At 35.1% G+C, this 24,224-nt stretch overlaps 1 protein-coding gene and 1 pseudogene across 1 annotated transcript; both read left to right on the plus strand.

The window, feature by feature from the left end:
* Positions 1 to 3,216: 3,216 nt before the first annotated feature.
* LOC118606070 lies at positions 3,217 to 3,335 on the plus strand (annotated as a pseudogene).
* Positions 3,336 to 23,636: 20,301 nt separating this feature from the next.
* Positions 23,637 to 23,987, plus strand: LOC107506439 (60S ribosomal protein L29-like). Its single transcript, XM_016137127.2, has one exon. It carries the CDS (start codon positions 23,637 to 23,639, stop codon positions 23,985 to 23,987), a length of 351 nt encoding a protein of 116 aa, XP_015992613.2.
* The last annotated feature ends 237 nt before the right edge of the window (positions 23,988 to 24,224 follow it).

Genomic DNA, 24,224 nt, shown 5'->3' on the forward strand with positions numbered 1-24,224 from the left:
AACGTCCAGTTGTAAGATTAACAAATTCTGGGAATATAATGTAAAGCATTGTAAGTATAGTCAACAGTACTGTATTGTGTACTTGAGAGTTACTAAAAGAGGCGATCTTAAAAGTTCTCACCCCTCTCTCAAAAATGGTAACTATATGAGTTGATGGATATGCTAACTAATTTAATGTAGTAATAATGTCACCATATATACATATGTCAAATCACCACATTGTACACCTTCAACTTATAATGTTATATGTCAATTATATATCAATAAAGCTGGGGAAAGAAGAAAAAAGCACAAATTCCTGACTTACAAAATCTTTAAACACAATAAAATTATTGCTTTAAAGCACTGAGTTTGGGTGTGGACAATAGTAACTGGAACACCTTGTGCAGTGCAGAATTTTGTAGAGGATGGTAGACAACCTTTTCCCTCCATCATAGTGCCTTTTAGCAAATGTTAGCAAGGAGTAATACAAGGCTTCCAACCTTATTTCTTTTCTGATAGTTCTCTGGAGGAGTATTTTGCAAAGTAAATTTTGGGGATTTAAATGTACAGAGACATAACCTAAAAAAACACCTAAAGATACTTTTTTCTGTAAAGAGTTAAGAAGGATGAAGCTTCTTATCAAAGCCTAAGGCAACTTATTTACTTTGGAATCACAACTTCCCATCTGTTTTTCTTCATGTTTTGAAAATTCTTGCACAGCAGACCTTTGGCCACCTTTCAAATAGCATTATATGCCACAATGGCAGAGCCATTGTTCGCTTATTGAGCATTCGTCCTATCTATCCTTCAGGATCAGGCAGGCTTCATATCTGAGTTTCTATCAATGAAGCTAACACTATTCACCTCACCTTGGTGATTCCCTGAGAACCTGCCATGCCCAAATTTCAGGCCCACCCAAGCCACTGACCGTGGCTTTTCCACATAAATGGCATGTGTTGGATCATGCTGCAGACTTTCCTAAAATTTCTCGAAGGTTCAAAACTCCCCAACAAGCAGTTTCTGACCTCAGTGTGACTAAAACTCTTGCTTAGCTGTCCCTAGCCTGGCACTGGCAGCAGCAGCCAGGCTTATTCCACAGATTAGTCTTTCCCAGAAATTTTCAAGCCCAGCACAAGTGGCAACCATCTACAGATGACTTTATAACTCATAAAAAATGACCTCAAGCAGGACACAACCAACAGCTTAACTTTGCCTGCACCAGACCCCCTCCCAAGAGGCCTCAGAACCAAAATACTCAGTAGCCATCTTCAGACCATACCAGAGCACCACTTAGCTACCACCAGAAATAACACACCTAAAGGGAAGACTCAACAGGCCCTAGAGCCCTGTTAAAGGGAATCCTGCTTTGTTGGGTCAGCCCCTGCACAACAGCTCTTCCACTATAGTCACAGGGAGTCTTATCTAAAGAGTGTACAGGAGAAGGTCCTGGGAGGTGAGGGAGATTATTGATCACTAGAGCTGCTGGAGATGTTATATAAGGAACTTACATTTACTTGTGACTCTACAGGCTGTTATCAAGTGAATGCACTTACATGAAAAGGTTAGTGTCAGCTCAAGGTCCTCTGAGGACTCTTGGCCAAATAAAATGGATGTTGAAAAAGAAATCTCATAAAGTAGCTAACTCTTGACAGGAAAAAAAATATCTTTATATTTCTTCTACTCTTCCTTAGCTTCTTTTTTTCTAAATCTCTTTTTAACATCATGGTAGCAAGTTCTTAAAGGCCAGGTAAATTATGTAGGCTTAGAGGAGAATTAACAAAAACATAAGATTCAATATTTATTCAGGAGGGGTCCACATATGTGTGGACATCAAATGGGGGTTATGATTTGCCGATAGGAGTTTTAAATACACACACACACACACACACACACACACACACACACACTAATACACAGAGTAACTTCACCTGGACTCTTTCTCTGTGCATATACCTCCCTAATTATACTATTTCAGAGTTATATATACCATTTTTTCATATTAACCAGAAAAAAGTTATGAATTAACAAACAAGAAATGCATAAATTAGTAAACTAGGGTTGGACATGCACAAAGACCTGTGATATGTAAAAAAGGCTTACTCCCCAAAAGATTGTCACAGTTGTATTTACTATGAGCAAAATCCTATGCAAAATTCTTGTTCACTATGATGTTTGAAAAACATCTAAGTTTAAAAGGATATATGTATAGTTTTAGAGTTAAATTGGTCTTGTATGAAACCTCAAATTGCAAAGGCAATCATAGCCCTCATGAGCAAGTTAATGCATTAAGAAATGGTATTGAATTTTGTATCTAACGTAATTAGTTTTTGCTAGAAATGAGAATCCTTTCCTGGAGATGCATTTGCTGTGCTGATGGGTGGAATTTATAGTGCTATATTAATATATGTAAAGCTATTTTAATGCTTATATTTATATCTTTTCAGTGATGAAACTGGATAGGAGGTGACTATTGCTTTCTAAAATGTAAGTATTTGAGACATATTATATTTATATAAGCATTATTTAGTCTCTGGCAGTTGGAAATAAGGTTTTTTCCAGCTTCAAATTATTTATCCAGTTAGATCTATCCCAAGTATTCTGAAAAGATATCTGTTACTCCAAATCTTCCAATAACAATTCAAATAATACTTCTATTAAATTCTTTTTTTCTATTAGAATAATAGAGAATGATTTTTCCTAGAATCAGCAACAACAATACAGATTGGATCAAGAATTTGGAGGTTCAAGATCTGGTCCTCTCTTTATTTTCTGTTCATTCTCAAATATATTCACAATCATACCCATGTGCAGCTACTACCAGTTCTAATCATCAGATATTCTTAACTCTTCATTTTGAGGACTCCTCAAATCTGTCTCAGCTCTGCTGCATATACAAAGACGTTAGCATAAATCAGGAAGCTTCTCAATATTTCTTGTGGAGCCAAATTTCTAAAAACATTAATAAAGATCAGAGATGACATTTGAGATGCCAGCTTTAAGGATAAAAATATTGCCTAGCCTGGGATCAAATTTTTTGGTACAAAGTCAAAGCAAAAACTTTAAGAGATGTTAGAGAGAAAATGTATTATAGAGAGTTATACAAATATCGATGAAGTTTTTAAACAAGAATACTAAAAATGTCGAGATAAAGGGGCAGAGTTTGTTCCCTAGTAGACATTGACCAGGATGATATCATTTCTTTGGTCTATTCACCACTGCTTGTAAAATGATTGAGTCTACGGCCATGCCACCCTGAATGGGCCAGATCTCGTCTGATCTCGGAAGCTAAGCAGGGTCAGACCTGGTTAGTACTTGAATGGGAGACCATCTAGGAATATCAGGAGCTGTAGGTGTTAATAAATAAATGATAGATAGATAGATAGACAGATTGATAAATAAAGTGATTGAGATGAGGATGTTGGCTTCAGAAAATTTGGGGAGTAGAGTAATATTTGTGCATTTATTGGCTATTTGAAAGGAAGAATTATAAATATGTTACTTACTAATTTCTTTTTATTCTGTCTTCACTATAACATTGTTTCTACATAATTGGTTGTCATGAGAGAACAGAAAAAGCAATAGCAAAAAATGTATGATAAACAAACAAACATACAAAACAAGGAAATTTCTCTTTGCTTCAGTAGAGTTTCTGTGCCTAAAAGGGACAAGGAAGTTGTGAATGCCATTAATAGCTCCCTCATCTCATTAGCAGAGTTATAAAGCTATCGTTTAGTTCTTTTTTTATTAGAAAACCTTGGCAGTTGGTTATTTGAAAAAAATTATTATATTACCATTTATCTAATTTATAATTAATAACTTCAATTTTATCACTTGTTAACCCATGAAAGGTAGATATTATTTGTTTTATTTATGATGAAATTGAAATTTTAGTTCTGAAACCTACAGAACTTGCCCAGAGACAGTTGGATCTGAGTCTTTCTATGAGACCACAATTTTTCTCTTCAAGATTCTTCCAATTGTAGAGTTCCTTTCGCTTTGAGTGATTTACAATTTAAAGAATCTGCTGAGTCTTTTTTAGAGAATGATATAATTTTAAATTTCTGTGGCACCTTAGAAGCTTTCTAGACCAAAATTCCACCCAACGCAAGAATAACATCCTCATTTTATCTAAGGAACGTTCTTTCATTCACATAATACTAAGTATGGTATTTCCAAAGGAAGCTTTTGTATTAAGGAGAAATCACATTATTTCACTATTACCCTCTTTTCCTGGTTCTGCTTTGTGGCATAATTTACAATATCAACAAAAAATCAATCCTTATTGCACATAAACTGTAAAACATTAATCAATGACTAAATAATTTCTTTACTTTCTCAAGCTTATCCTGCACCATCAACATGCCAATAAATCTACCCTTTGACTTCTAATCTATTAAGACCAGAGGGCATATTAGTTATTTGCCAAATAATATATCTTTCGCTTGGAAAATAGGAGTTTTATAAAATGTTATAAAAGTCATTTATCAAAATTAATAGAAATGAAGGAAAGAAGTAGGAGCATATCATGTTCTACCAAGCTCTAATATCTTGATTTCTGTCCAGATAAATTATACACACTCGCTATTTTGTAATCATGGTCTTAAATAGAGGAATTTCACCTTAATTGAGTCTAAAGTTAGAAAAGATGTGACTGCATCTTATTTTCATTCATCTTGGTCAAGTCACCTAAGTCTTGGGGAGCCTGAGAAAGGCCATATCGACAGATGCTGGGTCTGGATGAATCACTCTGAGTTTAGATACATATTAAGTTAAACAAAAACACAACGTATCACCATTTGTAGAATGCTGTGAAAGCAGTGCTTAGAGGCAAATTTAAAGCATTAAAAAAATATTTAATGTATTGAAAAGAAATATCCAAAATCAATAATCTAAGTTTCCATTTAAGTCAACTAGAAAGGAAAAAGGTAATTAAAACTAAAGTAAGTAGATGAAAATAAGTAATAAGAATTAGAGTAGAAATCAAGGAAATGGAAAGCATAAAATCAATTTAAAAATCAACAAAACCAAAAGATGATTCCTTGAAAATATTTTGATATCAAAAATGTCAATAAAAGCAATCTGTAGCTAGGCTAACAGAGAAAAAGAGAAAAAAAAACACCAGTTAATAATATCAGAAATGAAAACAAAGATATTCTACAGATATAGACATTAAAAGGATAATAAAGAAACACTATGGACCACTTTATATTCAGAATTATCAAAAAACATAAGAAGAAATAAACAATCTCAATAGACCATATCTGTTAAAGAAATTGAATCATTGATTAATAACCTTCTAAAAGAGAAAGCACCAGGCCTTGATGGGTTCACTGGTAAATTCTACCATTTAAGGAAGAAATTTTACTAATTCTCTATAATTTATTATGTGAGTCCTCAGTAGGCCACTGTTCTCAATATCTACTTACAATAGTTTTAAAACTTGATTTTCTTTAAGCATCATCTATATGAATACATTTCATGTCCTATTAAAAGAATTTCCAAGTGTGGAGGCATGACCATTATGCCTTTATATATAATTAATATTTTTACAAAAAAGTTAATATAAAATGACATAATAACAGCAAAAATAATAATAGCAGCACTGGCTTATCTGATTTTATTAGTTTCCTAAGGCTTGTGTCACAAAGTATCACAAACTAAGTGACTTAGAAAAACAGACATTTATTCTGGAGGCCAAAAGTCCAAATTAAGTATCGGCCAGCCATGTTCCTTCTGAAGCTTGTTGGAGAGATTCCTCCCTTATTTCTTTCTAGTTTCTGGTGATTTCTTGGCAATATTTGGTGTTTCATTGCTTGCACTTGAGATAAATCAGTCTCTGAGCCTGCCATTACATAGCATTCCCCATGTGTGTCTGTGTTCAAATTTCCCTCTTATAAGGACACTAGTCATATTGGATTAGGGGTCCATCCTGCTCCAGTATGACTTCGTTTTAACTAATTAATAAACAAAGATCCTATTTCCGATAAGGTCATATTCTAAGGTATGTGAGTTAGAATCTTAATATATCATTTTAGGGGCCACATATTGCCTGGTAACACTAATATTGTTTCAGGTCAAACTAATTTAGACTGCAATAACAAAGCATGAGATATATGTTGCTCACAGTAACAAAGACTTATATCTTGTTCATGCTATATGATACCATCCTGCTTATCATTATCACTCAGGGATCCAGGCTAATAAAGTAGTAATCATCTCAAAAGTTGTCAGTCACTGTGCCAAAGAGAAAAGAGCTCTGCAGGCTTTCATAGGTGACCATATTCATCAGCCCAAAAAAGCCAAGAATGTAGTAGCACAGCTTGACTAGAAGGTAGTAGAATCAGAATATCACTAATGTCAGATGCTTTCAGTCTCAAGAAACAGAATACATAGCTAATATTGGCTTAAATCACAAGGTTATTTTTAATTTAGCAAGCTTTACAGAGATTAGAAGTCAAAGGATTGATTTATTGGCATATTGACGTCATCAGGAACCCGGGAGTACCTCAGTGTCTCAGAGTCATTCTCTCTCTCTCTTTTCCAGGTGCTGAGTCAAACATCTAGTCTTTAACCAATCATCACCACAGGTGAGCTACATTGCAATAATTAGCTTGGACCCATCCTGAGGCAAGATTGTGACCACTCAAACTAAATTGTATTATTTGCAAGAACAAAGGGAGTGAATTGGTAAACTGGTGACTTGCTATAGAATTAGAGCAAATGTATGCCACAAACAATGAGGAAGTTCATAAATTTAAGCATTATCTTATAATACATACAATGAATGGCTATCTGGGTAAAAAAATCATTTTTCTTCACTTGAATTTTTAGGTTATTAAAAAATAAGTTAAATTTGGAAGTAGGTTTTAATTGGATAATATGTCTATTCAAGTATATTTAATAGTTGTTCACCAAATAATAATAACAATAATAATTTCTGTCATGTGCATAATATGTATTATGTATATTGTCATACACATTTTTTCTTGTTTCTCAAGGGAAAATGTCATAATGAAGTCAGAGAGAGGGATTTATGATTTACCTTTACCAAAAAATAAGAAAACAGATGTAAATGAATACTATGGGTAAGACTGAGGATAGACTTCTTTAATCCAGACCAATGCTTCTCCACTATCCACTGGTGCCTCTTCCTCTTGTGCTTTGTCCATTTTTTATAATAATGCATATTTTCAAGAATAAAACCCATGAGGCCAATTTGATTTATCTTTAGATTTCTTTTTGAGCCAAATCACAACTAAATTACAGACTACTATTTTGGAAATAATTGAAATTTCAAGGAATTGAACTCTATCAAATATTTTTTGTGTTTCAAATGAGAAAGTAAGATTAGATACTAAATAGTAATATAGAGGAGAGACCTTAAAATATATCTGATTTTATAAGATTTTAAATTAAAAAGACTACTGTTTGTAAAAATACATACATATGTGTGGAATTGGTGATGTGACTAGCCCTTAAGCCAGCATTATAAAGAGTTTCAACATTTTCTTTAGAAATGTCATTGTTTCACAGTCACTCAGGGGTGACTCCGTGCATTTGATTGTTCAGAACTGCAACAAAAAAACTCAAACTCCAATAAGATTTTATCATGCCGAGGCATCTCAGGGCATTTTGAAATCATATTAAAAATGAAATGCAAGTCAAACTTGAGATTTTTTTGTAATTCATGAAAGGTTGATGAGCAGGTCTCAGCCAGCATCGTGATCAATGTTAAGTGCTTGCCTGTGGGGACTGTGGCATTATCGCTAGATACCCAGCACAGTCATGTCATACAAAACAGAGACAGCATGTGTTCCTGCCTGACAGATGCTGATAAAATGGTGACAAGAATAACAAGTGACTAAAGAGATTTGGTATGCCAAAATCCTGTGTCTGGGACTATACACAGTGGTATAAACATCAGCTGCAGTGGCATGCTATGCCCTCCCCAACCCCCTAAACCAGTAGACCCTCTCATGTCCTGCAGACACAAACAAGTAGTACTGAGAGGCTGGGATTCCAGACCTTTCCAAAAGAGATGTGTAACAGGTAGAGGTGTTAGTGACATCAGGGCCTATATATATACAGCATCAAAAAGACTGAGTGTTTCAGCTATAAGAGCTAATTAGTGTTAGAAATAAAGATCCTGGCAGTTTTCAACAGTTGACAGGAAATAAGATGCAAATAAAGAAATTTAATATATGCCATAAATCCTACATACCTGCTTAAAATGTGTCTTCTGGTGTGGCTCAAAGTCCTTAATGGCTACTTTACTCACAGTAAACCCTAAATAATTATGTGTTGAATGAATTAAAAAGTTGGTTTTAAAAGAAAATTCAATTATGTTAAATTATATAGCAATTATACAGTCTATGAATATCTTATTTTTCTCTTCTTTCTTTCTTTCTTTCTTTCTTTCTTTCTTTCTTTCTTTCTTTCTTTCTTTCTTTCTTTCTTTCTTTCTTTCTTTCTTTTTTACTATCCTCTCTCACGGGACTGAAAAGGAATGAAGGAGAAAAGAAGCCATGTTTTGTGGCTGTGTTCTCAGTACAAATACCAGTGATTTTTTAGATAAAGCAAAACCAAAGTGCATAAGTAGATGTTATTTCTGGTTAATTAATGAGCAATATTTACAAAAATAAAAAAAAAAAAGAGCCCCACTCAATGACAAGGATAAAGATGGTGACCATAGACCCTGCAGTCTGCATTCTCAGATCTAGCCTGGGTAGACAACAGGTACATCTTCCATAGCTCCAGATATGAAGCAGCATTTACCCAGTAGCCACACTAGGAACTATGGACGGTCTCTGACTGCTAACACAGAATATTCTTCTGCATGAGATCTTTTCAGGTTCGGCTTTGCCATCCTGAGTACCACTGACCTTTCTCCCTCTTTATTTATTTATTTTTCCTTCTCTCCCCCCGCCGCCCCACCCCGCCCCTCTCTTTTTTTACCCCTGTTACTGTACTGGGAAAATCTTTTACTGTCTCGGGAAAGACAACTGTTCTTAACTATTAAGATTTCATTACCTTGTAGCTTTGGCTTTTGAAATAAAAACTTACTCTCCGTATTTCTATTTTATCATTTCTTTTTCTATAGTATCAGGTATCTCAGAGTTTATCTTTTTTAAGAGTGAAGAGGAATCAGGGTATAAACATTCTTATATATATATCTTACCTTCTCTCACAGTTTATTTCTCTCATTCATCATGCGACAACCACTCTGGCCTATCCTCATTTTCTTAAATATTTCAAACTCTTAGAATCCAGCACTTTATACTTTCTGTTCTCACTTCGTAGACCTCTTTTCCCTCCCCCCAATACAACTAATAACTTATCTTTCAAGTCTCAGCCGCAATGTCATCCCTTTAAAAAAGACATGACACTTAAAGTGGATTACGCCTTCCCTAAAGCTCAAATACTCTTTTTCATAGAATTTTTCCTTCTTTTATAACATTTATCACAATATATAATCATATGAGCTCGTGTACTTGCTATCTTACTGTATGTTTTTCCCCATTACCATAAGTGTCATGAAGTTAGAGACTACAAGCTATATTGGTTTGTTCAGCACTTCATAACCCAAGCTTATGACAAATAGATGCTTAATAAATATTCGTTGAAGAAACATGCAGCAAATATGGATATATCTAATATCCAATTTCCCTTTTTCACTTACTAGCAGAATCCCAGGTTTGTTTTTTTGTTTGTTTTTAAGATTCTGCTTTTATTATGTGCCCAGTTACACTACTTTTCAATATACCCTATATGAGGGTCATAGTGCAAGGTTTGCCTTAATGTAATTCGGATTATACTGAAAAAGGTCAGACTCAATCTTTTATATTTCTCTTTTGCTCACTATATTTCACTTGGAAAATAGATACAATATCTCAAAGAGAAAAAAAAAACAATTTAAAACAAATTAGTGAAAAAGCCACACTCTAAGTTTGATGGAGCTGGAAGCTAATATAGTTATAAGTCCTTTTTTTCCCATGTCTTATTTCCTTTATTTTTTTTTTTTATTTATTGGGGTAACATCGGTTAATACAATTATATGATTTTCAGGTGTACATTATTATTTGACATCTGTATATTCTTTTATGTGTTAATGGCTGCCTTGAACACTTGGTTCAGCCTTGGGCTTGGCCTCTGGAGTTCTCCATTCATGAGAAGTCAACCTGACTTACTTAAGCCAGTATAGTGAGATTTCTGTTATGCAAAATCCAATTCAAAATGCAATGTTTAGCAAAGTCATTCCATATCTAAAGGTCCTAATTTAATCATTTTGCCATTGGCCTAGATAATTTCTAAGATCACTAGTTCTAACATGAGTTTCGCTTTAAAATAAAAACATGATTTATCCAAACATCAGCATATCTTTGAATTTAAATTTTTCCTTTTGTTTTGAAAACCAATGTGATATGTGAATTTTGGAAATAACTACTATGTATAAGACAATGTGCCAGATGGTTTAATTAACAAGAATTCCTTTTTAAATGCACACGTTGTACATTTCCCCCATTTTCCATATTTTTCTTGCATTTTTTTAAGTATCAACATGTCATCAATTTAAAAGATTGTAATTAAGTATTCACGAAAACACTAAAAGGGACAGTATTCAAACTTACTTTTATGCAATCAAATATTATTTTTTTCCAGCAATTTATACTGAAACTCAGATTGTGGTAGGACAGGAAAGATATATAATTTGAGATAGTGGTTCTAAAATGCCAGTACTAAGCAAGCTATGTCCAAATTAGTTGGATCATTTCACAGTCCCATCAAATCCATATGTAGGAAAAAAATTAGCTTTCCCTAAAGAGAAGTCTAGCCTTTTTTGGATCTCGCCAGGTCTGGCTTTGATCTAGGATCGTGGCTGGGGATAGGACTCCAGATTTAAAATGTTACATTAATGTAGCAGGCTGCCTGTGCCTAACTTTTATAAGTATGACTCAACTTATTGTATTACACACGTGTGTCAGAATCCCGACATTGTGGTCCCCTAGGGCAGAAGCACACACTCCCCACAATAAAGTTGGCACCTGCTATTTCATTCTTATGTCAGCTCCTTGTGCTTTTTCAACTGAGCATCTTACCACTGAAACCTTCTCTTCTTGATTAGCTCAGTGCTCACACCTTTGTTCTTGGTTTCTGGAAGATCGATCTGAGCTTTTGAAATATCATGCCTAATAGGAGTCTTCTTTTGTCTATGGCTCTTAGTCTAATAATAATAATATGGTGAAGACTCTGGGTCACATGGCATCATTTGACCTCCTAAGGGTCTAGAAACAGATCAGTCACTTAGAAAACCAATCTTGCCTATTTGATGGGATGCCAATCAAAACTCTTGATAACAAGATTTGGGTGAACTTCCTTGGTTGACAATATTTTGTGTGTATTCTCACGCATCATTGCTGGCAGTAATTAATCCTGTCAATGAATCCATGATGAGAGGACTTCTAGAAGGTCCATGTTTGGGACTTTTCCAGGATGGGTCTTCTGCATCTCTTCCTTTGGCTGATTTTAAAGTAATATCCTTCTCATGTAACAAATTATACTACGAGTATAACAGCTTTCAGTGAGTTCTCTAAGTTCTTATAGTTAATTATTAAAATTGAGGGTCCTTTTGCAAACTACCTGAACTTACTCTTGGTATTCTAAGGGAAGGTGGTCTGTGTGAGCTTGATCCCTAACTTTGCAGTTGACATTAATTATTCTATGTCAGATAATCAGATTCATTAGGTCCAGGACATTTACAGATACCTTGGTTTGGAAATCATATCAGGAAATAAGTGTCTTAAGCACTAAGGACAATAATGTTTTTATATCAATAATCTGTACCATACATATTAACAATAGCACTTATTTATTTAATTTATATATGTAATATGTTTGTGTGTTTGTGCATGTCATAGTAGATATGTAGATGTGGTCATTTTTCTTAGGATAATATGACTGATAGATATTTGGTACCAGAAATTATAGTAGAAAACAAACTCAAAATGAGTTCTGTGACTAGTTCTGCTGCAATTCTTGGTTTTGAATGCAATGAGAAATGATGCTTCAATAACAGATGGCATACAATGACATCATAACTAATTGGAAAACCACCTGTGGTTTGCCAACCAAGTGCCTATTAAAATGGAAGTACTTTGGGACTTCAGTTAAGATGGCAGAGTTATGTAAATGTTGTGCCTGCCTTCTCTCATGTATACCTCAAAATTATAACTAAACTACAGAAAAACCTTCATTGAGAATTGCCTGAAGTCTAGCTGAACAGAAGTCCTATGACTAAGGACATACAGAAGGAGCCACATTGAGATTGGTAGAAAGGGCAGAGATATGAACAGGGCTGGTACTAAACCCATGTGTGGTTGTTAAGAAACAGAAAAGATGTCTCAGCTGTGGAGGCCCCTTCTGAAGAGCGAGGAGTTCCAGCTCCACACAAGGCTCTGCAGCCTCGGGTTTCAATACCAGGAAAAGAAGTCTCCAAACTTCTGGCAGTGAAAATCAGCAAAGATTGTGGCTGAGTGAGATGAAAGGTGGCTGGAATTTCAGATATTCCTCTTAAAGGACCCACACATGGATCTACTTGCTGACAGAATCACTTGCTCTGAGCTCCACCTCTGGGGCAGCAGCTTGAAAGGCGCCAGGGACAACAAAGATTAATTGAATTACCTACCTTCAGGATGAGGGCTGGAGGGCAGCATTCTCACAAATATAAGTGCAGGCAGAGGCCAGCGTTTCTTTGCTGAGCCTTCCTCCTACCAGTGCAGGTGGGTACCATATATAAATCTCCATCAACCTGCCTAACACTTTTCGCCTGCCCTGGTGATTCCCTTGGAACCTGCCCTACCCAACTTGAAGTCCACCCAAGTAGCTTCCAGTGGGTTTTTCATACAAACGGCCTGTCTTGGTTCATGCTACAAAATTTCCTAAAAGCACTCAATGTTTCAAAAACCCCAAACAAGCAGCTTTTGGCCTGATCATGTTCCCATACCTCTTGTTAGATAGCCACAAGCCCATCACTAGTGGCAGCCCACCTCAATTCACAGTTTAAGCTCTCCTAGGTACCTTTAAGTCATCATAAGTGGCATCCATCTACAGAGCACTCTGTAGTTCATACGAGGTGGCCCTGGGCTAGGCACAGGCAGCAGCTTGGTCTACACCAGAGACTCTCCCAAGGGGCCTCAGAACCAAGACATCTAGTGGTCGCCTTTATACCACACCAGACACTGCCCAACTACCTTCACAAATGACACATCCAAAAGGAATCCCTGGAAGGCAACAGAACCTCACTAAAGCAAATCCTACTCTGTAGAGTCAGCCTCTACACAAAAGCTTCTCCACTGTAGTCAAGGCCAGTTCCCATAGCCAATCAACTTGAGGGTCAATCACTCTCATGGATGTGCCAACAACAATAAAGGCACAACTACAATAGGAGGGCATGCACGACCCACACAGGAACACACCTGGAGTACTCGGCTCAGGTGACCAAGGACACTGTGGCACCACAGGATACTTACTATATAAGGCAGCCCTACCAAGATTGGGAGATATAGCAGCTTTACCTAATACATAGAACAAACACAAGGAGGCACCAAAATGGAAAGAAAAAGAAATGTCTCATATTAAAAAAAAGAACAAAACTCTAGAAAAAGAACTAAACAAAATGTAAACAAACATCTACCAGATGCAGAGTTCAAAACTCTAGTTATAAATATGCTCAATGAACTTAGGGAAGGAGTAGAAGAACTCAGTAAGAACTTTAAAAAGAGATTTAAAACATAAAAATAGAGGTAGAAAACATAAAAAAGAACCGGTCTGAAAGAAAGAGTATAATAATTGAAATGAAGACCACATTTCAAAGAATCAACAGTAGATTAAATGAAGCAGAGAATGAAATTAGCAATTTGGAAAATAAGGTAGCAGAAAATACCTAATCATAACAGCAAAAAGAAAAAAATCAAAAAATGAAGATAATTTAAGGGGCCTCTGGAACAGCATTAAGCGTATCAACATTTGCATTATAGGGGTGCCAGAAGGAGAAGCGAGAGAGAAAGGAATTGAAAACCTATCTGAAGAAATAATGATGAAAATCAGTATTACAAGAAATGTTAAAGAGACTTCCTTTAAAAAGGGGGGGGAGGAGATAAAAAACATGAATAATAAAATGGCAGTAGCTACACAGCTATTAATAATTATTTTAATGTAAAGGGATTGAATGCTCAAAAAAACCCAGAGTGACTGAATGGATAAAAACAACTAAACCTATATATATGCTGCCAATAAGAAACCCACTTCAGTTAAAAAGACACACACAGATTGAAAATAAAGGGATGAAAAAAATATTTTATTTCAATGAAATGAAAAAAAGCTGGTACTGCAATACTTATATTAGCCAAAATAGACTTTAAATAAGAGCTATAATAAGAAACAAAGAGGGACCTATCAACTCCACTTGTGGACATTTATCCAAAGAATCTCAAAACACTAATTCAAAAAGACATATGCCTCTCTATACTTGTCGCAATATTATTTATAATAGCCGAAACGTGGAAGCAACCTAATTGTACATCAATAGATGAATGGATAAAGGAGTGGTACCTTTATACACTGGAATGTTATCAGCCATGAAAAAGAAAAAATCTTGCCCTCTGCAACAACGTGGGAGAACCTACGGTATTATGCTAAATGAAGTAAGTCAGACAGGAAAGAATAAACAAACAAACAAACAAAATAAAACAAACCCATAAATATAGAGAACATTTTGATGATTGCAAGATGGGAAGGAGTATGGGGAGACTGATAAGAAATGAGGGAAAAATGAAGATGTGCACATCGCTAGTTATAAATCAGCAATGGGTATGTAAAATACAGCAAAGAGAATATAGTCGATTATATTGTAATAACTATGTATGGTGTCATATGTGTACTAGAAATGTTAAGGAGACTTCCTTAAAAAAAGAGAAAAAAGATAAAAAATATGAGTAGTAAAATAGCAATAACTACATATCTATCAACGAGTACTTTAAAACGATGGATTTAATGCTTTAATCAAAAGACATAGCATGGATAAGAAAACCGAACCAACACATTTGCTGCCTATTAGAGATGCACTTAAGATTTATTGGGGTAATCACTTCATAAATTATATAAATGTCTAATTACTATGTTATATATTGAAAGAAAAAAAGAAGTACCTACGCAGACCAAGTGGTTTGTGCACATTAATCAAAGGCAATAATGAGACTGTAAGGACTTGAGAGAGAGATTTTTATTTCCGAATGCAGTAGGAGGATGAAAGAAAGAAACAATGTAGAGCTCAGAATTTTAACTTTGCAGTCTAAATCACGATCAGAGGCCCTGAACGTTTCGATGGTGGCCTTAAAGTGATCTCTTAGTTGTGTTAGTAGCAGGTCCAACCTAAATGAAAACCAAATCCAAAGGTCATTTTGCTGGTGACAGATTTATAATGGAAATTGAATTCACAACCTTACTATACTTCTTATGTGAAAATAAGGGCATGTTTTAGCAACAAGTGAGAACTAGATCCTTAGAACAAGGACATCTATATATACTGGGACAACATGGAGAATATTGAATTCATGAGTCTCTCTGAGATATTATTGCCAGGATAGCAGTTTACAATCTCATATCTAAGTTCATCCTAATTTGACAACCATGTAATAACTTCATCTAAACAAATTAGTTTATAAAGGAGTGCGCGTTCTTCTCAGGATACACTCTGACAACTCTTTATTGCTTCTAATTCTGTAACTATAATGAGTTGTTATGTGACGGAGGGACAAATGCCCAACCTGATCTAAGATGAAAGGGATGTACTACAAAAAGTTACAAGATATTACTAATGCATTACAGTAAAAACCTGTGAAATATGTATGAGAATGAAGGTCAAGGGATTTAAGAGGAAGGAGTATATTATTGAATTCTTTGAGTTTATTAATATGGCTAATAATTCCAGAATTATTATACTATCTCCCATAATAAAAAAAAAAAAAAAAACCTCAAACAGCTGCTTTTATTGATTGGAAATTGACCTCAACAATGACCAACTTTCAATAAGGTTGAGATGCCAGAAGTTCCCTAGCCTAATGTAGAAGATGAAATCCAAAAGCTTGGAGAAGTAGAAGTGATGCAGTAGAGCTTTTATGTGTTGAACTGCTAACAGCCTCCCCATAAAACATACCTACACAAATATACACAAAGTCCTCAGAGAAAGATCAGTGTACTCTCTTTTTATTAAGATATTGAGAAAAAAATTAGTGTGGGGAGCTTGGTATTATTAAACGCATCTCTGGTAGTTCTTTGTAGGATGGGAATAATAGTGGAGGTGACATCATTGAGAGTGGCTCTCTGATATAGCTGACATTAATGGGATGCTAGAGTAGCAGTGGTTAAATGCCAACTGTGACGTTTCAGAGACAAGGAGAGTGATTAATGAGAAGCAAGAATGGAGATATTTTAACCTTCAGGGCTCCTTTCAATGCCTAATCAATCATGGTGCTGCTAAAAATAAAATAGATGAGAAACCCATCAGGCAAGAAAGGGTTAACTCAGTAGGCCTCTGTTGCTCAAATCCTGCACGTTCCAAGGAAAGTATATTTTCAGGAATGGTCCTTGGCTAGCTCCTGAGAAATAACATTTACCAGTTTGACCAGATGAGTTTACCCTTACAGTTTGACATTGGGCAAATGCCTATTTTTGCTATGGGAGGAGTTAAGTAGCTGAGGCCAGTCACTGTGGGTACTGCAGGGCTATTTGCCTGACCATGATAAAAAGCATGGATACCAGGGTGAGCTCCTATTTGGCAATATTTCACACATGTTGTCACTCACTGCTGCTGGAAAGAACTAAGTATGAGACTCCACTGAAAGGGGGTGCCTACAAGCTTCCCCTCCTGGACTTGTACACATCTTTCCTCATTGCTGATTTTGATCTCTAAAGTTTCTCTGTAATAAATTATAACCATGAATATAACAGCTTTCTTCAGTCCTCTGAGTGCTTCTAGCAAATTATCAAGCCTGAGAGTGGCCTTGGTGGTTACTACCATACCTATTCAAATATTACGCCATCTATATAACTGGGAAAACTCAAGATGTAGTATCTAGAAGCCTGAATTGAGTCACCAAAGAGAGTCATGGTTTCTTTCCCAGTTTTCAAACTGCATCCAGTATACTGACGGGAGCACCTTACTTAAAATGACAGCCCACTGAGGAAACAACACAGCTCAAAGTATATGTAGTAACACCTCCTCCTAGATTTTGGCGAATAATCGTATTTTCGCCATTTGTTGTGAAAACATAAATATGGAGACTGTTTAGGGATTACTAGATCCTGGTTCTGAAATTATGTTAATTCCTAGGAACCTTAAATGTCATTGTGATCCACCAGTTAAAATAAGAGCTTAACATTGAGGGAGAAAAAACAAAAGTTCCCGCATGACTAAGAAAAGATTAATTATTCTATAGTTGATGCATATACACAAATCTCCATGTTTGAGTCACCATTAGTAGCTTATTCTTCTATGTGAGATGGAAAATCTATTCATTTTAATTAGAAAAAATTAATAGTATTTCCAAAAGCACGAAAGACTTTGCTTTTCAGAGTCTCCTGCTATATAGTTAACAATGGTTATAAGGTATAAGTACAAATCACTAAGATTATATTAATTTTTTAAAAGTGCCATAGTTTCTAATAATAAATATAAATAACTTACATTTTCAGATACTCATTTTAACAACTGTACATGGATTTAAAAGAATCAGCTAAATTTGCAGATAACCTAAATAATTGCTTTTGTTGATTTTCTTAATGGAACTATGTTCACTTTGGTTATCGTTATCATTTAAAAGATGACTTCATTTTCAAGAAAGGTTAAATATGCATTTATAGACAATATAGTAAATGACTATTAACTGGAAAACAATGATCTGATTAACCAAAAACAGGAAATTTTATTAAAAATAAAAAATGTGTGAGAGTGTTAGCATGCCATAAAAAAAAAAATCAATACCGAACTAAAAATCCATAAATCTTGACTTCAAAATATATACATTATGAATTCTTTTTTCTGACCAACCATGTGGGCTAGAATTCTGCAACAACAATGCCACAATCATCAGAGATAAACCATTATCTGCTTCTGGAAAAATCACAATAAATCTCAAACCATGGTTGCTTGTCTTCATTACTCAAATTAAATGACACAATGTGTTTTTTTAATATTTATAGTTTTTTCAAAAACATTATTTTACCTGATTGTTCTCAAAATATTATACTGACAGTAAATTGTCTATTTAGATGAACTAAATCTCTGCACTTTCAGCTATTTTAGCTATTTTACTGAAATTGTGGGAAATTGTCTGCTTATGTCACACACCGTGATTTCTATCTTTCTTCTCTTTGTACATATTTGAAGTCAATTCAGATAGTCTCTTCATATTTCTTTTTTTGCATCTAATAACTAAATTTATGGGCAGATTTACTTAACTTCACACAAAAACTTATATTTGGATTTTGTTCTATAATTGTTATTCGTTTTTATACCAACACAGAACGCCACCCACATCTAGTCCCAACATCTGTTCAGAAGAAAGAAAAAGTTCATCAATTAATCTTGAAAGTTTTGTTTTTGTTTGTTGAATCTCATTGCAACCGTTCTTAACTAAAAACACTTTTATTCTACTTTGTAAAGCCCAAAACCCAAAAAAGAAAGCTTTTCATTATTTTATAATCAATTAATTGGATTTTCCTAATACATAAAATTAAAGACATTCTCTTTGGGATGAGGGGAAGCCTAGATTTATATAATATGGCTTCCTGAAATATTCAGTGTAAACAATAAAGTGCCTTTCTATATGAGTCAGAGAGACTGTACTATCTCTTTTAATGTACATTAAATGTAATATTTTCCTAAGAATTAATCTCATGCTGTGTATTTAAAATCAATACATCTTTAATTTTTATACTATATAGCTTTCCCTTTACATCTTTTACTCTAAATTCCAAAGAGCATGTAGTACTTCATTTTTGTTATCTGCCAAAGCTATCTTATGAGTGCCATTCCCCAACTAACAAGATAATGAAGAAAAAGCCGATTCTGAGTTGCCCATTGTTACCTATCTCCTCAGTTTTCCCTTCCTCATAAGTCAACCTCCATTTCGACCTAGAGTTAAGCCAAGTTTTGATGCAAGCCTTCAGTAAACAATCTACTCTAAACCCAATTTGCCATTCAACTCTGTTCTCCTTGCTCATCTCTATAGTGTCTCTGATTATGTATCAGTCACAGCAGTTAATTTTACTTCCTGTTTAAGATAATAAATAGAAGTAATCAGATTATAATTACCATAAATTCTAACTCTCAAATGTATAAAACTACCAGATTCTAACCCCACCATTGCTCCTCCCTATTACCATACAAGATGGATTTCTTTTGTCTTATCTGACACCAACAATGTATATGTGCTCCGGATCTCACTGTCCATTTTCACACAACCTCTCAAGGATTAGACCATCCACCACCACTTCCCCTCTAACATCATCCCATCTCCTCTGTTTGTGTTCCATCTCCCTATTATTTTTTCAGCACTTTAGCATCATTTCTCTTATTCTTTACTCCTAATCGTCTCTGCCCATTCTTCATTCAGTACTTCTTTCCCTAATTGCTTCCCAATAGTACTAATACTCAAACATAGTTAATTATCACTTTTTGGAAAAATAAGATTGAAAGAGTGAGGGAAGGAAGGGAAGGAAGGAAAAAATGAAGGATGAAAGGAGAAAGGAAAGAAAAAAGAAGGAAATAAATGGAAATAGAAAAAAAGAATTAAAAAAAGAAAAAAGAAAAAGTGTTAAACTTATATATACTGGTTTCATCTTGGTTCTCTTTATCTTTCACCTCAACATAAAAATTTTCCAATCTTCTGTGTCATGTAGGATATTTTTAGTTGAACATCACAGAACCTACTGTAAGTGACTTTTTCCATAAGGGTCTTATATCTCATATAATGGGTAGAGTTGCATTGAGAGGCTAAGTCAATTGCTTAATAATGTCATCGATGTTTAGGCACTTTCCGTCTTGATATATACATTCAGCAATGTCTCTCCTTTGGTCCCTGGGGGGGGGAGGGGTCACAGAAGTTCTATATTTTATAGGAAAACATAATTTATTCAGAGAAGAATTATGTTTGCGTTGGCTTTTCCTTTATATTAGGGAAGAAATCTCCCTAGCAAGCACTCACTCTTGACTCTATAACCAAAATTTGGTCACAGGCTCATACACAGCAAGGTTTGTGAAGAAGAAATGTGTATGTGTGTACATGCACACATGTAGGGGTGATATATACATTAGCTGTTGGGAAAGCAATATATATTCTTTCTCATATCTATGCTCATTTTCTAAACAGCATATATCTTGATTCTGTCCCTATCCCTACAACCTTCTCTCTTTAATTTCAAAATCAAAGCCCAGATCTCTAAGCTAAAAAACATTCTCTAGTTATCTTATTTGATATCTGAGCAATATTTGACAGAGCAGACCATTCCTTGATTACCAAAACACTTTTATTCTGTTACTTCCACCTACTGTCCAGCTTCTACTATCATTGGGTTCCTTTGCCAACCTCCTTTATAACCATTGTTAGGTGAGAAAGTTGCTTATGGCTGCATCCTAGGCCCCTATTCACTAAACTCTGTAATTTTTTTTTCTAAAAAATCTCTTCTATAATGCTTTATGTTCTATATGCCAATGGCTTCCAAATGTATATATCTGAATCAGCATGCTCTTTTGAGTTCAAAATCTCTAAAAAAACAAATTATTACTCAACATCTGATCTTAGAAAACTCTACAGAATTTTAAACTTGACATATATAAAAATTAAAGAAAAAGAGATTGTTTTCTTCAACCTTGAAACACCAGCCCAGCTGTTCAAACAAGAAACAAAAATACCACCTTTCACTTTTATATACAATCAATAGCCAGTGCAATGATGGAGATAAAATAGTTCTTAAATTTGTATTTTTCTCTGCTATTATCATTAGTCAACAAGCTTTCGTCATCTTTTATGTAGGCTACTGTCATTGTCTCTTAGCTGTTTTTCTTAAGCTCTTTTTTTATTCATTTTTTAAAAAAAATATTGAAACAAGAAAAATCATTGTGATGCAAAATCGATTGCCTGACTTCACTGACAAAAATTTTTTAATGGTTTTCCATTTTCCTTAAGAAAAAGACAAACATTTTTAACATTAACTATAAATTCCTTTATAATATTGCCTTTGCCTTCCTCTACAACTCCCCTTGCATCATTTAGCTACTCATTATAATTCTATTTTACTTCCTTCTGTTCTCAATCAATGTCTTGTATTAATTCCATGATCTTCAAATATGTTACTCTTAGTTGTGATTTCTACATACAACCCTCATTACCACTATCACCACCTATTTATTTAATACCTGTACACATGTCCAATCTCAATGAAGTATTTTCTGCTAAATGAATTCTTCCTAAAACCTCTATCTTAATTATATTCACCAGCTACTTACCACAGTAGTACTGCTCAAAACACTCCTTTGTGCTTTTATGAACTCACAAAATACTCATTTTTCTCAGGGGGCTGTAAATGAGTCCATCATATAAACAGCCAAATTTGTTATTTTTTCTTTTCCAATTTGTGAAAAATTAAAACTGACTTTTTTGTCTTTATATGAAAAAGAATTCAGGAAATTCAACTCCCCAGAAATATACAACATGGTTCACTATAACCAGTATGATGTTTGTCTTGCTATTACTCTGTTCTTAGTATATTTTATAGCAAGTGGCATAGGCATATGCTCTGTTGCATGTGGGTTCTAATAGTGGTTGTGTCAGGGTACTTAACTGGAAAGGGTAAAGTGGTTTTTCTTTCTTTCTGCTCCATCCTGGTAACCTTAAACCCTGAATCATAGTAATTGGCAGGCAAGCTTCTTGGTTCCACTTCAACTTCCCTGTTAGTAGCTCTTTTAAGCGGTTTACTGGCGAGCTCTATAACTGAGCCATTCAACTACCCTCATCTGGCCCACTATCCTGTGTAGCTCCCCATACTTTTGCCCTCACCCTTAATGCTCTACTTTACAGAAAAAGGGCAAGATGCAATTTGCTCTCAGACTCTCTGTGGAGTCCCATTGAGCTACAAGGAAGTAGAGCTCAGAGAGCACCAAGCACAGAGGGAGTATCTTCTCTGTATGGACATCACGATTTCCACAGAGGTTTGATGAGATGACATTGCCATTTTCACAGATTCTACTTTAGTCACTAGTAATTCCATCTTGATTCATACCTAATACATTGTCCTTGCAAAGTGTCATGTCATTTGTTTTTCTGTCATAAAGAAGGTTGGCTACAATAGAAAAAAAAGTGCTTATTGGTTAAATGGTAAATTAATCTCACAAAATATCATAGTTGGATAATGTATGATTACATAAATATGTTTCTGTATACAAAGGAATCACAGAATGTTAACCCACAGAAATTTTTCTTTAATGACAAAAAAACGAGTAACGTAAAGTTAACATTATGGAAGCATTTTGGGGCTGATGACACTTCCAGAAACACCTAAATCACACCATGTAAATTTTACCTTATTTTATGTAATCAAAATCTTTCTGGGCATATGCATGTATATGCACATGCACACACATGCATGTGCTTACACACACATGCACCATATATTAGTAAATATTTCTATGTGGCTTATGTTAAGAAGTTAAATAAGTAATCTTGTCTTGAGGAGGAGGTAGACTGTAGTTAGTGCATAACTCGATGAGAGGACAGACAGGGAGTTGCTTCTATCTCTTTTTCTAATTCTTCCTACAGTTCCACCACTGCACACCATTGATCACGATTACATTTAATGGGTGGTAGGGGTTTTATACACCAGAAGGCATATCCCAGCTTCCATCGTTGTCAGCTTCATAATGTGTGCAGGTTTCTTAACATCTTTATCTGTTTCTTTATATATATATTGGGAATAATAAAAGTCCCATTCAACTACAGATGTTCCTAGACTTCTGATGAGGTTACATTCCAATAAACTCACCATAAGTTTAAAATATCATAAGTTGAAATGCATTTAATACATCTAACCTACTGAACATCATAGCTTCGCCTAGCCTATCTTAAATGTGCTCAGAATACTTATATTAGCCTACACTTACATAAGCTCAGAACACGTATATTAGCCTAGTTGAGCAAAATCAAACAAAATAATTGGTTGTAGAGTATTAATTGTTTATATTCTTTATTGTGTGGCTGACTGGAAGCTTGCCCAGTATGAAAGAGAGTATTGTACCGCATAGCACTACCCTGGGAAATGATCAAAATTTAAAGTACAGTCTCTACTTAATGCTTTCACAGCATTATGAAGTTGAAAAATCATAAGTTAAATCATCATAGTCTTCCGGTCCCATGCACTTCTGGATCTGCGGGCTTCAGTGCAGACATAGCCGAGTCCAAGAACCACACCACGCATAACCAGTCTTGAAAATGGCACCAAATGGCATCAAGACACCCTGAACAAAAAGATACAAATCTCTTAAGGAGGTGGACTCTAAGTTCCCGAGCTTTGTCAAGAAGCACATCAAGAAGGGTCTGAAGAAGATGCAGACCAACAACGCCAAGGCCATGAGTGCATGCGCTGAGGCTATCAAGGCCCTCATAAAGTCCAAGGACGTAAAGCCCAAGATTCCAAAGCACGGCAGCCATAAGCTCAGTCTACTTGCCTACATCACTCACCCCAAGCTTGGGAAACATACTTGTGCCTATATCGTCAAGGGTCTCATGAGACTCTGCCAGACAAAGTCCAAGGCCAAAGCTCGAACCAAGGCCCAGAATACAGCTGCAACTCCACCTCCAGCTCAGGCTCAGGCTCTAACTCTCAAAAGTGGCCAGGCCCTCACTAATGCTGCAGAGGAGAAGTCTGTCTGTCGATGTGAGGATGTGAGGATATGAGGATGGAAGGACTGGTGTGAGCCTTGGGCTGCAGTCTATGTTGGGCTGGTGTCCTCCTGTACTATTTGTACGAATAAACTTGAGGCAGGATCTGTCAAAAAAGAAATCATAATTTAGAGACCCTCTATGTTTTGTTTATGTCTTTTTAGTTAGAAGCATATTATATAATCTGCCTATGTACAAGAGAATTTATAAAATGTAGAATGTTTTATAGTTCATTTATGAATTTTGATTTGG

This window comes from Rousettus aegyptiacus, unplaced genomic scaffold, assembly GCF_014176215.1.
Source record: "Rousettus aegyptiacus isolate mRouAeg1 unplaced genomic scaffold, mRouAeg1.p scaffold_m13_p_7, whole genome shotgun sequence".
Lineage (NCBI taxonomy): Eukaryota > Metazoa > Chordata > Mammalia > Chiroptera > Pteropodidae > Rousettus > Rousettus aegyptiacus.